The sequence below is a fragment of the Porcisia hertigi genome, chromosome 32 (genome assembly GCF_017918235.1).
Source record: "Porcisia hertigi strain C119 chromosome 32, whole genome shotgun sequence".
Taxonomy (NCBI): domain Eukaryota; phylum Euglenozoa; class Kinetoplastea; order Trypanosomatida; family Trypanosomatidae; genus Porcisia; species Porcisia hertigi.
Window position 1 is genome coordinate 673,940 of NC_090591.1, and position 14,910 is coordinate 688,849.

Consider the following 14,910-nt stretch of genomic DNA (forward strand, 5'->3'; position numbering starts at 1 on the left):
AATGTGCTTCCCCCTCCTCCGCCTTTTTTTTTCCGATAACCCCCCGCGCAGCTCAGCTCGCTAGGCGTTTTGTCGGCTAAAGGGTGAACTCGGCAGGTGAGACGAGCTCCGTCTAGCAAAAACTACTATCTAGACTTGTCGCTGAACTTCTTGTCAACTAAGCCACAACAATGCCAAGACACGCAATGGCGCGCACACATGCATACAGAGATGAGAGAGAGAGGGCGGTGTCACCGATAAAGCCAACGCAGCTGAAGACGAAAATAATATATCAAGCGGAAGAAAAAAAAATAAACGAAAAAAAACGTTTTTTTTTCTGTTGTTGCGCCTGTTGTTCTTCCGACGGTGGTAGAAGAAGAAAAAAAGACAGGAAGCGATGGTAGAAACACCCCCACCGTATAAAATCAAACCGACTGACCAACAGTGGGAGAAAGCAGAAGCGGTGGCACCGGTGACACTATCCACACCCATACCAGCCCTTTGGTGCGGCAACATACATGTGACACAAAGAGAGACAATATATAAAAGGTGTGTGTGTGTGTGTGTGAAGCAAAGTGAGACGGGGTGGGGAGAGAAGGGGGCAAGGATTAGATGACCAACTCCGACAGAGACGTCTATTGAGTGTGCAGTAGGAAGATAGAGGGCTACCATACAGACAAATCACCACACACACACCCCTCTGCACGAGTGGTGCCTTCGCTTGGAGAGGTCATGTCGAAGAGGAGGCCACCAATGGGGAGAGAAGCGATGGTACGTGTTGTACTCCCAGTATAGGGAATGGCGTCAAGGTGACCATCTCTCCACGAGCGGGCGAAACGCTCGAGGTGTGTGTGGGAAGGGGGAGGGGGGGAGGGGGGGGGCGGCGGCCGTGTCCACTCACAGCATGTTTCAGCTGGTACTTCAGATCCCATGTTTTGTAGGGCGGAATCATGTATACAAATATGTATGTAAACCGTACAGCCACACATGTTCCTCTGTTGTTGTTGTTCCCCACATGACGCAGTTCTGTCCTTTTCTCTTTTTCAGTGCCGTCTATTATACACGCGTACAGTGCGAACAACAACAACAACAAAATTGAGATTACACCATAACAGCAAAACAGAAAAAAAAAAAAGAAGATCCAAATACACGCGCTTCAAGCGGGTGCCGATGGCACCACCACCCGCGTGTCCCTGCGACCTAAACACTATCCTTGTGTTAGGAAAAAAAACGCCAGGAAAAAATGACGAAGAGAAGGGGAGGGGAAAATGCTGTCGCAGGCAACAATGACGCAGCGGCAAGCAGTAGCACACAAAACCACATATACGCGCGCACACGCCATAGCACACCCATCCATAAACAAAAAAAGAACAAATTCTGTGGAATCAAAACGCACAGAGGCCGAGCAATTCCATAAAAGAAGTGAAACGTAGAAGAGTGCCGAGATTGGCGAATGAGGGGGCCAAGCGTGCGTCTCATAATCGAAGAGAACTTTATGGCAAACAGAAAAGAGTGAAGGTGGGAACCCCCACCACCACCCCAGCAAAGGGGCGGAAGCGGGCAGTGTATTTAGCGGGACACACCATCCAAGAAGGCCTCCATTTCTCAATAATCAACCTCCTCCACCATGCCTCTCCACCCTCCCCCCCCCCGGTCCCGACTGGAGACGTCGTATAGCAAGAAAACCACTGTGAATGAATGACACTCCTCTTTGATCTATTTATATTTGCTTTGGGGTTTCAATGAGGCTCTTACCGATACAGACCGAGAGATCACATGTGCACACCAGGGGAGAGGACTGTAATTCACCCAAGGGTGGAGGAGATCACCAAATGTCGGAGTCACATGCCGGCTGCGCTATGTGGAAAAATTACAGAAAAAAAGCTTTTTGTCCACCAAGCCCCCTGCGAGACAAACGCTCTTTTCGCAGGGACGTCAGAATCATCAATGTCTGCCGCACACGCCAGACACCTCCGCGTAACAGCAGCACTCAGTGACCATCCCTCCTACTCCTCGCCGACATGCACAGGCACAGGGTATGACCGCTTACGCGGGTCGCTGGTTTCCCAGCTACGCCGCGATGACAACTCTCCCATTGGAGGCGAGCTCGGTAGAGTGCGGTGAATCGGCTGCCGAATGCTTGGCTTCATGGGGGTGTGTACTTTGATGCTGTGGCGTGCACTGCTGCTCGTCACGGGAGTTGACTCCGACCCTACCGATGCGCTTGGGCCGAGGCTTGTATCGTGGGCATCCGTCGCGTCCGTCACTGTGCGCTTCTGGGACGTGGGCACATGGAGCATCAGTGAAGCATCAGGAGACGCTGAACGACGCTCAAGCAGACGCTCCGCCTCCGAGGCTAACTCGATGAAGTCACATGCAAAAAGGGCGTGTTGGGATGTGTGCCGAAGCGCCTGGAAGAGCGGTGTTTGCCGAAGACGCACAAAAGACTCCAGGAGCGACGCAAGCTGGTCCTGGTTCCCGCGGTGGTGGGTTGGCAGCGCCAGCTGTGCGTCGATTTGACCATTGCGTAGGGGCGTCGGAAGAGCATCAGCTCCTCCCTGGATGACGGTTGTGACACCTAGCGATGGCTGCGGGACCTCCGCTCCTGATTCGGGGAACTGCGTAGCTGCAACGCGCAGCTGCAGGGTGCTATACTTTTTGATGTGTGCAGCGAGAAAGGCCAAAATGCAGGTGTGCCTTTTTTCTTCACCCTGAGCTGAGACCTTCTTGTCGACTTCCTCGTCTCTGAGAAGAGGGGATGTCGTGGGTAGCGCAGGAGACGGCAACTGAAAACCAACAAGGTCGTTGACCTTGCCGCTGTCCACCACCTGACACTCGCGGGCTTGGCAGGAGGCCTCGTCGAATAGTCCCTTCACATACGCCGCGGTGGAACCCCTCGACTCGAAATGGAAATCAGGATCAATAGGCGTGCCGTGCTCCAGCAAATGGAGTACCTCCACCTCAAGGCTAGGGCATAGATCTGCCTTTGCATTCTCGTCTAACATGTCCACCGCCCCCTCCACACGGTTGCCTTCGCAGAGGGAGTCAGCCTTTCTCTTTTCCAGCAGCTCCGCCACGGTGGCTGCACCGCAGCGGTCACGCGACGCCAGAGATTCACGTAAAAACGGAGGTAGTTTGGAGAGGTATACGTAGAGGGACATCCACGCTTGCTCACTCCACTCGTCCCGTGTCACAACATCCACGAGAAGGCGCAATTGATGCTCCAGCTGCTCGAGGAAGTACAGCGGGACCACAGTCGGCACCGCCGTCTCTCTCTCTGGAAGGCAGGCGTCGCTGCCAACGAGCTTGTCTACTCGCACTACTCCACTCATTGGTGTTTCAGTCTTCTGCAACGGTATCGATCCCAAGTCAGCCCAATTCGGGGAGACGGCATGTTTCGCCTCCTTGGCAGGAGGCTGGTGAGTATTCCTAGTGGTCCAAGAGCAAGGCCCATTGGGCTCCACCTCTGCCTCCATCTTGGTGGACCCCGGCGCGGCGCTCGTCTCTGTCTGCGTTCCGCCGTCTTCGCAAAACCACTGCGGGTTCGTCTGAGTCGCGGAACCGTATTTGCCAAGCGGCGCCGTACTTGTTTGTCTCTTCGGCTTTCCAGCCACAGACACGTCCTCCACAACGGCATCGGACACCACTGGCGCAGGGGCGGTGGTGGGTTGTGGTGCACCTTTCTGTTCCACCTTCGCGCTGCCATGGTCACCGGTATCCTTGGGGCACCTGCGAAGTGATTCCGCAGTCGGTTCGGGCGCAAGGTGAGGCGACATCTCCTCCGCGGCGTTTTCCATCTCTGGAGGCGCATTCTCCGTGTCCGCAGCTTCTGCCGAGATCGGTATAGTGATCGACGATGCCGGATATGGAGCTTGGCTACCCACCGTCGCCGCGTTGGAGGCGCTTCGGATGTACCCTCCCTCCTCACCGCTGCGGCTGCCTCCGTTCAAGCGGTAGCAGGTGCTCGAGAAGCCGCGGTGGCGAGCGGGGATGCCAGCGAGTTCCTCATCCTTGGGACCCTGGAGCGCATTGGCGGTGCCAAGACTCTTTTTATGCTGTGCGACCGCATCCACGGTGAGCTTCTGCGGCGGGTTCGCGTGCACGTCTTCGGAACAAGAAGTGGCGCCACCCGGCCCTGGACCACTGCTGCGAGGGTGGGCGTGGTGCCGATGACCGTGCGCATGAAGGGGTTCGTGCGTCTTTGAAGCGTGGGAGCAAGCGAAAGCTGTGGCTGTTGCCAAAACGGCACTGTTGTGCGTGTGGCTCTTCGGCGCTTTGTGAGGACGACTCGAGCTGCGACTCCGTGCACCAGCACCACCGTAGCTTGCGGAGCGAGCCGCGGTGCCTGAGCGTGATGCCGATGAGGGGGCGCGGCGTCGATGGCGTGAGGGAGTAGTTGCACTCTGAAGCACTAGCACCGTTCCAACGAGCAACGTGGCACAGGAGACGAAGACGATCGTCTCCTTGTAGGCACCAATAGTCTGCATCCTCAAGGTCCCGAGAACACTTTGGGGTGGGGAGGAGGGTAGAACAACAAGGCCCCCGCACGGAAACAACGTGGAGGTCAACAACACCGATATGGTCTATAGAGTATCTATAAATATATATATATATATATATAGATGGAAAAGGGCAAAAAAAAACCACACCTTCGTTACACCTGTTACTGATCTCGTTCTCGCCCTCCAAACGATCCGCACAGCTCTATAGGTTTTTTTTTCAACGCACGGCAGTGGCCAGCCCCTAGTCCGCGTGCCTGTTTTTAAAGCAGCCGAGTTTCCCTGCCTGCTCCCCCACCCCGTGTCCTGGCACCGTTCGAGGCGAGTAGCTGGCAACAGAAAAGGATCTTGACCTTCACCCCCAGATCCAGAAGTTGACCGTGTTGTCAGAAGTCACAGCCCCGGATAGAGACTCGAGCTGCAGAGAGCAAACACTGGGAAGATGCCTCCCTGCAAAATGGGTTCCGAATTGAGCAAAGAGGCCTCCGGTGTCACCTCAAGGGGGAAGGGGGGGGGGGGGCTATATTTTTATGTGGGTTCCTACTCAAGTGTTGCTTGTGTCTATGCGTGTAAGTTATTGTATGTGGAAAAATGCAATGCTGGAGGAGGGGAAAAAAACTCACAAAGAAGGCATCTACACCATGCGTTCGTGTGCGTGAGCGTCTGTGAATAAATATATATATATGTCTACTCAGCTCTGAGGAGTTCCACGCAGTCCGCCAGCGATCCACTAACAACGGCTATTGTAGGGGTTGTACGGGCAGTAGACCGACGCGGAGACTAATTCTCCTCGGTGAGTGCTGATGTTTCTGTAAGGTTGCTGTATATTTTAATCATGTTCCTCAGTGCTCCCCTGCAGATGAGCGTCATAGGAGTAGTTAGCCGGTACAATAAAGGGAGGGAGGGAGGGAGGGAGGGGAATGAGAGAGGCACGTTTAGTGGGGAAACGAGGCGGGAAAGTTATCCCCACTTCCCCATCCCCCCCCAAAAAAAAACAGAACGCCAGGAGAGGAGGGGCATTAATAGGGTATACAGTCGAAGAAGTGAGGTTAAAAATCCTTTTTCGACATTCAAGATAGACTGCTTCTTTTCTGGGGAGGAGGGACGCGGGCTTAGTGAAACGAGCCCTGGGCGGCAGATGACAGAAGTAGGCCAGAGACCGTTACAGGGAACTGGGCAATCTATATATATATATATAACTATGCGCTTGGACATGTTATGGGCGAAGGGAGTCTCACGAAGCAGGGGTGCCCCCTTTGCACATAAGAAACATTATCGACACGCACTGCTCAGTGTATGTGTGTACTCGACAAGAAACACACACACATGCGGGTCCTCTACAGGAGTGCACAATGAAGGCAGCCTCACGCGGTGTTCATGGTCCACACCCCCTTGTGTCAATTTTTTTTCTTTGTCTCTTTCCCCTGAGGAACGCCCGTCCCTTAAAATCTGTGAGATACACACGCTCGCATGCTTATGCACAGTCGCTCCAAGAAAAGAGGAAGGGCTGTACGACACCGTACTTTCAAGACCCCACGCCCCTCCCCCTTCTCTGTGCCATCAGAGAGCAGCTAGGCGTGGGTGCAGGACAGCAGACAGTCGCTGGAGTGCGATGCCGCTTGCCACTTGCGACGGAAGACCGCGATGGCCGCTCCGGTGATCATCACCGTCAACCGCGGCGTACCTCGTGCGTTCGCCGAAGTGAGCTCCTTCCGGTAAGATTGTGAGGATACCTGTGCAGAGCCTCATCAGACCAGGGTGTGGCAGCCTGCCCTCCTGAGGCACAAGCAGCATCAACCCTCCCTCGGTTGCTTCCCGCAGACTCGCCTCGGTATCGCAGAGAGAGCGGACTTTGCCGCTGGCCTTTAGTCCTCGAAACGTCGCCAAGGACAACGGAGAAGATGCAGCCGTGTCAACCTCGCCGGCGCTACACAATCGCTCTGTCTCAAAAGTTGATTGATACAAACATTCGTGTCCGCAATCAAGCAGCCACCAGTTTCGAGGAGCATCAGATCCGTACGACTCTTGTACCTTAGAGTGTATCTCCTGCGCCCAGTCTTGCAAAGTGTTCACATAGGCTGTATCGCTTGAGAGTGCGTCAGGCGATATGTCAGGCAAGGGCCCGAGGTGCACTGGTGGGGTGTAGTGATATGAGCCCACGGCCCCGACCACGTTGATCTTACGCCGGCCAACGTAAAAAATGTGGTCCACAAGGAAAGCGTTGGCGCTACGAATAAGGCCGCCAAAGTTGCGCTGGTCGTACTCATTTTCGTAGAAGACAGAGAGACCAAAACAAGGAGACGCTGACGTCGGGGATACGCCGGCCTCTCCATCTGGCTTTCCAGGGGCATCAATTGGTCGACCGCCGCCGCTGTAACGCAGCAGGGCCTGTCGGTATGCCCGTTGCTGGTGCTGTATTTCTTCGGTATTGTGGAGATAGAAAACTGGATGAAGAGGTCGCTGGTCCACGCGAGGGGTTGTGTTCACACTGACGTCGTGAACAGGTGAGTCTGGCCCGACGCACGGGGACTGGGTGGCCGTGAGGATACCTTCATTCCTGGAGCCCACGGGGGCAGGAAGAGCCTTGGAAAAGAAACCTTGATACTTCTCCAGAGAGCACCGCAATTCACGAAGGTTGCAGTACGAGGAGCGTTTATCGGCTGGTGCATCGTGGGGACCCAATCCAGATAGAGAGTCTTCTGAGTAAATCTCTCGTACTTCTGGACACACAGCATCAACGTAGCAGTAGAACAATGCGATCCCCAATGAGGTGACTACGTTGAGTGAACTAATAGTGCCATACTGCGGTATGTACAAAACCATGTCTGCAACTGGTCCAGGAGCGAGCTCGACAGTGCCGGCTAGAGCGGTTCTAGCTGTGCTATCGTGTCCTGAGATCTGCATCTCCTCCGCTTTGCATCGCAACAGACTCTGTCGAACACCCCAGTTTTCGTGTCCCACAACGAGGCGAAGACCCCCTCCTCCTCCTCTTCGAGCCGAAGCAGTTGGGAGGCGTGTGCACATGATGCTTTGCGCATGATCGGCGAAGTTCTCCACTGCTATCAGCGGTCCCTCAGTAGGCGGCGCTGCCGCGCCTTTGCCGTCGACGCAAGGCGGATCACAGGACTTCCGGAAGAAGGTGCCCTCACCAAACACAGCAATGCCGTCGAGGGGAGAATCCTCCTCGGCTTCTGGATCTTCACGACCGGTGGTCCCGCGGTCTTGCACCGAACCGTCCATTTGCGTCTCCTTGAACATGCCTCTTTTCTGTGCCTCGTGTGCGGGGGAGGCAGAGGGTGCGGCATTTCGCACCTGCATGTGCTCAATGGCCTTCCATGAGGCCGCCGTCAAGAATCTAGGCGGCGATGCTGTTTGAAAGTACAGACATGTCCGTATGGAATTCGTGGCGTTAAAGGCACTATGGCATCCCTCTAGGCCCACGTGCACGTCTGTCATTGCGCCACCCAAATCGGTCCATCTCGGCAAACGCAGTGACCATCTTGTAAGCGGGTTGGTGGCGAGTGGAATGATCCTCTTGGGTGGATGTAGTGTTTGTTTCTGGAGACAAGCAGACCGACGCATCCTGCAAGGCAGGACCTGCACTGGCACAGTGTGTGGGGGGCGCGCAGGGGGGAGGGGAGGAGGAGGGGGGGATGCATATAAGCTCAGTGGGCAAAGGTGCGCATTGAAATGTAAACCATGAAAAGGTGACCCAATAACAGCAGGCTAAAACGGCGTGGTTAAGCATCCGTCTGTGGGGGGGGGGGGGGTCCGAAGAGGAGGAAGGACTCGGTGTTGGGAAAAACACTCTTGTTCGCGTTCTTCACCGAGTGCACGCGACGCCATAATGACGCTGGTAGCCTCGAAGGTGTGTGTGTGTGTGTCTTTTTTATATTTGTTCTCTCGCGCTATAATGAGGAATCATCGGCGTCCGCGTGAGCCTGGCGTTGCTCAATGCAACCATAAAAGCGTCCAACAGCCCGAGCAAACCCAATACCACCGGCAACATACACACAGACGAACAAAAAAAAAACAGCGATCCCATTGCCTACAAATGCTCTGGGTAGTTACCGCTTGAGAATAGACGACCATATGCATTTTTCAAAAAGCATTCACCTCCACCTCTCTCCTCCTCCTCCTCCTCCTCCTTCTCCCGATCTTTTGACTATCGCCCACACCATTAGTAGAGAAGGCACGTGGGCAACAATTAGAAGACGGTTTGGCAAGTGATCTAGCGCGCACCCCAAAACTTCAATCACGCAATGCGGAAAGTTCGCAGTACAAAAAAAAATCGTCAGACGACAAATAGATGAGCGTGGTGCTCGGACATTCTGTGGTGTGTGTGAAGCCGGTGGAGATGCGAGAACAGCCAACCGGGAAAGTGAAGGTATCGATTTAGATACGTTTTTTTACGCAGTAGAACGAGAACGGACGAGAGAGGTGTATTGATGTACGTTCATGTGGGTCCTTTAGGCAAGGAGGCCTTGCTATTCCGTCCCTACCCTCCCTCAAACCACACGTTTTCTGGCCTTCCAGATGAACCATCTGAAGCAGTATACTCATGCACCTGCTTCGAGAGACCACTGGGGCTGAGCTACAAAGTGACGCGGCACCTAAAGAGAAGCGAAGGATGCAGTGTGACGCGGCTATGTTTTTTCACACACACACGCACACACACACACACACAGTATCCGTGTCTCTCTTGCTCTACAATAGTAATCATCGATGCTGAGATTACTGCTTTTGATATTTGGCTGTGACTTTGTCGTGCGTTTACTTCCCGCCGCCTCCCTCCCCCGTGTGTGTGTGACATTTAAACAGAGGGGCGTGCTTTAAAAAAAAAAAGAGGCTTGTGTGCCATTCTACTGCTCCCCATGAGCGCTAGTTTGCCACACGCGGCCGGGTAGCCGAGCCTGTCGCGCGGGACCCTCCATCGATGCGCAAACACATCGAACATTAGTGCGGGGCGCTTATCGTCTCTCTATAAACTTCTATGACCCTTTCAATAGCAAAAGAGAAGAAAACAACAGGATTTACAAGGCAAACGACAGTGATCAACAAATTGCGAGAGTTTGTGAGTGATGAGACTCGAGAGAGAGAGAGCATGAACGGCTGAGTGCCACAAGCTCCGGGTTACTTCGCACGGCCTCTTCAAAATCTTCCCGTGTCAACTTTGCTTCATGAGAACACTTATGCGCTGTAGATGTGGAGCACACCACACGTAACGCCGTTTGCAGGAGTGGCGCCACGACGTAACACGAGGTCCGTATTTGGTATGGTCACCTCCATCACGCGCAGTTCAAACTTTGGGGACGAGCGCGTCGACCAGACCTCCTGATTTGCTACCAAGATGCCAGACGCACGGTCCGTACTGTCCAGGTCGGGACCGTCGACCTCCTCGCTTTGGTGCGTAACGAAGGCAAACTGTGGACGCGTAGAGGGGAGGAACATAATGTGAGGAAGATACTCTGTCTGCGGTGAAGTTGTCAAGGGTGATGCAGTGACAGATACAGCTGGTCCCGGTGTTGCATCCCCGTCCTCGGCATCCCCAACCGACTTCTCCAGCTTGATCCGCTTCAATTCCTGCTTCGGAGAGTCCGCCACCGTGGTGGAGCCTCCTCCTGCAACATCAAGCACGGACTCCCAAACCCGAGAGGGGTTGATCCCCGACCCGCCGGTGGTGAGACTCACGCCGTTGATGCCACTACTGTGTTCGCCCTTCGAGGCACCGTTACTCCCTAGCGCAGCGCCTGCGCGGCTCATCTCGAGCAACTCGTTCGCCGGCGGCATGTAATGCATTCGAAGGTGAGGAAGGTGCTTCAGATCCGCTGTGGTCACGGGAAATCTATAGAGCGGGGTGTAAAGCCGCCCGTTCACCAACGCCTCTACTACACGTCGCAGGCTCCCCTCGGGAGTAGGCCACCGCTCAACCATGCGCTCGCGCATGTCACCTACAACATCCTCGTTGCAGACACTTACATGCACCCCATTCACTGAAAGCCGACAGGGATTGGAGCGGACGAGAATGTCGTCCGTGTCCGCGATAGCGTACATGGTGGTTGGCAGCACAGGGATTTGAGTGACGTCGCCTCTGTGGGACACGAGCAGCACCTTTATGTGCGGCAACAGCTGTCTAGTAGCGTAGTAATTTGTGAGTGTCTCCTCCAGCGTGTCTACAAAGCTCTCCATCATCTCGTTGAAGGTGGCGCCGAGGGACGGCAGCAGGCCCCGCTCGAACTCGCTAATGAAGGGAGGAATAAAGGGACCCCCAATAATGAGGACATCTGCACCTCGGCGCAGCGCCTGACTCGTCACTGTGCGCAGCAGTCCCGACACATCTCGCCGTGGAAACGGGCCACTGCAAAAGTGAATGCGCACCGCAGCGCTGCCCCCTCCATCGGGGTCGGCCATACGAGAATTGGATGCACTTGACAGAGAAGGCAGTGGACGATCCACTCGCCATGGCAATACCGGCCTAGATGGCAAGACGAACTCGCGGACAAGAACACCCGTGAGAACGCCACGGGCGCTGCGTTGAAACGGTTCGCCAATGACACCAACGGCCATGCCGGGGTACAGACCCGTGAACCTGGACACCTGCCTCGTGTAGAGCGAAATGCGCGTTCCATCGCGGGCAGCGGCCTCCTCCTCGGCCTCCGCAGCCGTCTCCTCTCGAGCACCGGGCATCGTCGACGTCCCTGCCGCTGCTGCAGAGACGCCGTTGGTGGCGCACTCCTGCCTACCAGCAGTCGATCCCGAGAAGCGTGTATGCGATGCATCTTGGAAGAGAACAAAGGAGCTACTTGGCGTGCAATCCGTCTGTGTCATCGCATGCAGTGCGGGTAGGTAGCACTCATCGTCGTCCACGTCTTGCACCACGTGAAACTCCCACGGTGTCTGCTGAAGGGACAGGCTCGCTGCTGAGGGATCATGCACCTGCGTCAGAATCCCAACCGCGCGGAATAGCGGACCAAAAGAGACACAAGGAGCCCCTCCCGCCGAGGGGGTCACCCCGTCCGCGCCGCCGTCGTCATCCTGCGGCTCTGCCTTCACCGCCGCATCTCCGGCGGTAGGTTCCAGAGATGTCTTCACGAGTCCTCGCCAGATGGGAACTCGGTGTAGGATCTCTCTGTAGTACTCAATCACATTCCTTCGAATCGCCGGCGCGGTCTTGTCCTGGAAACCGCAGTACGAGGAGCTCCTGAAATTGGCGGTGTTCCGTGCTTCCACCACCACGAGGCCAGAGGTGTCGGCGCTGCGCTTCTGTGGATTGAGCAACGCCTTCTCCAGCCGCGCAGGTGGGTGCTCGCGGCCAAGAAGAAGATTCAAGTTGGCCGCAGCCCTCCAGTTGCCCTCCACTTGCATGATGGGTTCCAGGCAGACGTCCCGGTCAGAGAAATAGGGTGGGAACTACAGAAATGGGCGAAGCTAGGCGGGGAGGGAGGGACACCGTCAGAGGCTATCGCGCAGGAGAACAGACCACGGCCTATCGAGCGGTTCCTTCGTGAAGTACCTGTGTCGCCCTCACTCTGAGGGCGCACACACACAAAAAAGAAAGTGGATTGTATGGGAGAGACAGAAAGGGGGAGAGGGGAGGGTAGGCAGCAGCACGTTCGAGAGGGGTAAAAAAAAAGTGCGCTGATCTGGGGAATCAGCAAAGCAACAAAACTGGGGTCAAGAAATACAGTACACGTGTGTGAATGTGAAAACACGAAATGGGGCGGAGAGGTCCACTTCCCCCCGCCTCCCCGAAAGCCCACAAATTCGCGCCGGCACCGTCACTTATGATCGATTCACGTAGCTATCCTGCGACGAGCCAGCCGCCACCGAGGATAGGGCACCTAAATTTCTCCGTATGGCTTACACACGTGCAGAGTGATTCGCTTATTCGATACCCTAGTCAGCCACAATGTCAGCATTACAAACCACACACACACGCACGCATTCTGATTGAGCGTTTTGATTTTCACGGGGATGTGCTCATTGCGGACCTGTCTCTCTTTTCTTTTGACGTATTTTGTTTTTTTTTCAAAGAAATGCGGCAAACTTTTCGCAGACGAGTGAAACAATTTTGACGGAGTGGGATGCACAGCAGGGGCACGGCAGAGACACGCGCTAAATGCACCTCAACAAGGGGGGGGATATAAACATACAGACGTTTGAGAGAAAAATACACATACACGTGTGCTCCTTGTCCCACAACCTCCATGACACCCTGTACCCTCCTTGATCAGCTCGGAATCCACCAACCTCAAACCACAACGCGAAACACACTACCGAGTGGGTGGGGGGGGGGAGGGTGAACGACCAAGTGGACCCTCAAAGTCCCCCTTGTGATGCTTTTTTCGGGGTGTTTTTAATCACTTTAGTCATCATATAATATAACGATGCCCATGACCAGTGCCACTATTCGCTCATCCGTCTTCCTAAGCTCGGTGGCATTCTGCGTGTGTGCGCACACGCGCAAAGGTGCTGGTGGCTCAGAGAGCTCACCACCACCGCTAGATTTGCACTGCATCTCGCTCCCAAAAGAAGGTTGCGGGGGTGCCGACCGCCTACTATGATGCGGGGCCGGGAACGATTTGGAGGTGCAAGATCCTTGAACAACATCCTCCCTTCAAACTATAGCTGCCTGCAGCTATGCTTCCATCATGAAGGCGCTGATGGCCTCGTCGAGGCTACGCTGCTTGGCCTCGTAGGCTTCGCCCCACGCTCCATGGACTGTGACAGCTTGCTGGATGTAGCGCTCGGCGCTGTCGAGGGAGTTGGACTTGTGGGAGCTGACGATGGCGAGGTTCACCAATGTGGCCTCATCGTTGGAACGGACAGCAAGAGCATCGAGCAGTGAGCGCTCTGCCGCGTCGTAGTCACGGAGGCCCATGTGCGCCAGGGCCATCAAGTTCGACACCATCACGCTGTGGCCGCATCGTAGCTGCACTTCCTTGAAGGCTGACACCGCAGCGTCGTAGCTAGCAGCGTGGGTGTCTCTGGCGGCCTGATGAAGCGCGACAATGCCGCTGTAAAGCATGGTGACAATAGCCTCACTGTCAACCTGCTCCATGCGCTTCACTTCCCTGGCAGCCTCATCCGGACGGTTCAGTCGTAGTAACGCCTCTGCGGCTATGCCGTGAAGCTCCACGGTGTAGCGCCTGACGAGCGCACCCTCGGGCTTTGGCAACTCGCCCAACCACTTCTGTGCAAGAGTCAGCGCGCCAATCACGTCTTGCTGGTAGAGCAAAGCTGCGGAGGCAAACACCGCCTTGTATACAACATCCGCCGCCACGTTCTCTGCATCACTCTGCAAGCACCGAGTCGCGTTCATCGCAGCATCGGAGAAGGAACCGTGGTCGCGCCTGGCACACATCAGCTCCGCCCACCTGCGGATCGTCACGAGCAGTGGATTGTTCTCTGCGCGCAGCTGACCAACAACCGCATCGCCTTGCCCCAGACCAATCTGACCCAAGGCGACCACGGCAGTCTTCTCCACGTTGAACGCTGTTACCTCAGACGCTTTGCTCGACAGCGGACGCGCGGTGCTGCCATCCGCGATCGCCTGGTGGTAGTTGCCCACAACGAGGGCGTTGCGCACGTCGAAGAGGACGTCTGTCATTTGTCTCAACTTCGTTGTTGTATGTTGCGACGAAGCACTGGTGTCTCCGCTTCAGTCTCTTAGACACCCACCCGACCTGTGAGCGATTGAGATGCTGTGCTGCTGCTTTCCTCAGGTGATGGCTAATGGAAGGACAAAAAGAAAAAATCTGCCCCACCGCTTCGAAGTCTAGAAGAGCGCCACACAAAACACAGAACAAACCTCCAGTAGGGGGAACAATTGAGGTGATGACTGGATCGCTACGTAAAGGGTGGCGCAACTTTAGTTCCCGTCCGTGTATGTATCTGTGTGAAAAAAAAAAGGATGAATGAGATTTTTTGTCAGAAAAACAAGAAATACATCCACTTCAATTGTATTGCTCTTCTTCCCGCTCAGGGGTGTGCCTCGGTAAATGGGTGCGTGTTAGTCGCCTGTACTGGCAACGCTGGTGTCACATGAAGAACGGCGGAGGGAAAAAAAGAGCAACAACGCATGTGCTTCTGGAAGGAAAAAAGAAGTGACAGCGCATGCGTGGTGAGCGCCCGCAGAAAAAGACCAGATGTGTGCGCCAAAAACGGGTTAAAATGGAGCGAAGGATGACAATGAAACGGAGAAAAAAATGTGCATGTAGCGCGATGGGAGTGGAAGACGAGGGGATTGAGAGAGGACCCTGCGTCGACACGCTAGAGTAACGCCTGGGCAACGCTTTCACCTGACTCAAGCAAAGGCATTTCGCTAGCGCGGTGTTCGCCGAGATTACGAGCCGAGGCCTCTAGTTGCTGGCACCACTTTTCACATGAAGTGCATGGAAGAAACCACGCAGAGTCTGGCGTTGGCCACCTG

General features: G+C 55.1%; 4 protein-coding genes across 4 annotated transcripts; all 4 read right to left on the reverse strand.

Annotated features, from left to right (window-relative positions):
- Positions 1-1,985: 1,985 nt before the first annotated feature.
- JKF63_02532 (uncharacterized protein) lies at positions 1,986-4,466 on the reverse strand (the record flags this gene model as incomplete). The annotated part of the gene is made up of 1 exon (XM_067898557.1): positions 1,986-4,466. One exon carries the CDS (start codon positions 4,464-4,466, stop codon positions 1,986-1,988), a length of 2,481 nt encoding a protein of 826 aa, XP_067754714.1.
- A 1,572-nt stretch (positions 4,467-6,038) lies between these two features.
- JKF63_02533 (uncharacterized protein) lies at positions 6,039-8,060 on the reverse strand (the record flags this gene model as incomplete). The annotated part of the gene is made up of 1 exon (XM_067898558.1): positions 6,039-8,060. One exon carries the CDS (start codon positions 8,058-8,060, stop codon positions 6,039-6,041), a length of 2,022 nt encoding a protein of 673 aa, XP_067754715.1.
- A 1,608-nt stretch (positions 8,061-9,668) lies between these two features.
- JKF63_02534 (uncharacterized protein) lies at positions 9,669-11,843 on the reverse strand (the record flags this gene model as incomplete). The annotated part of the gene is made up of 1 exon (XM_067898559.1): positions 9,669-11,843. The coding sequence occupies one exon, from the start codon at positions 11,841-11,843 to the stop codon at positions 9,669-9,671; it is 2,175 nt and encodes a 724-aa protein (XP_067754716.1).
- Positions 11,844-13,116: 1,273 nt separating this feature from the next.
- Positions 13,117-14,088, reverse strand: JKF63_02535 (uncharacterized protein; the record flags this gene model as incomplete). Its single annotated transcript, XM_067898560.1, has 1 exon — positions 13,117-14,088. One exon carries the CDS (start codon positions 14,086-14,088, stop codon positions 13,117-13,119), a length of 972 nt encoding a protein of 323 aa, XP_067754717.1.
- Positions 14,089-14,910: the final 822 nt, after the last annotated feature.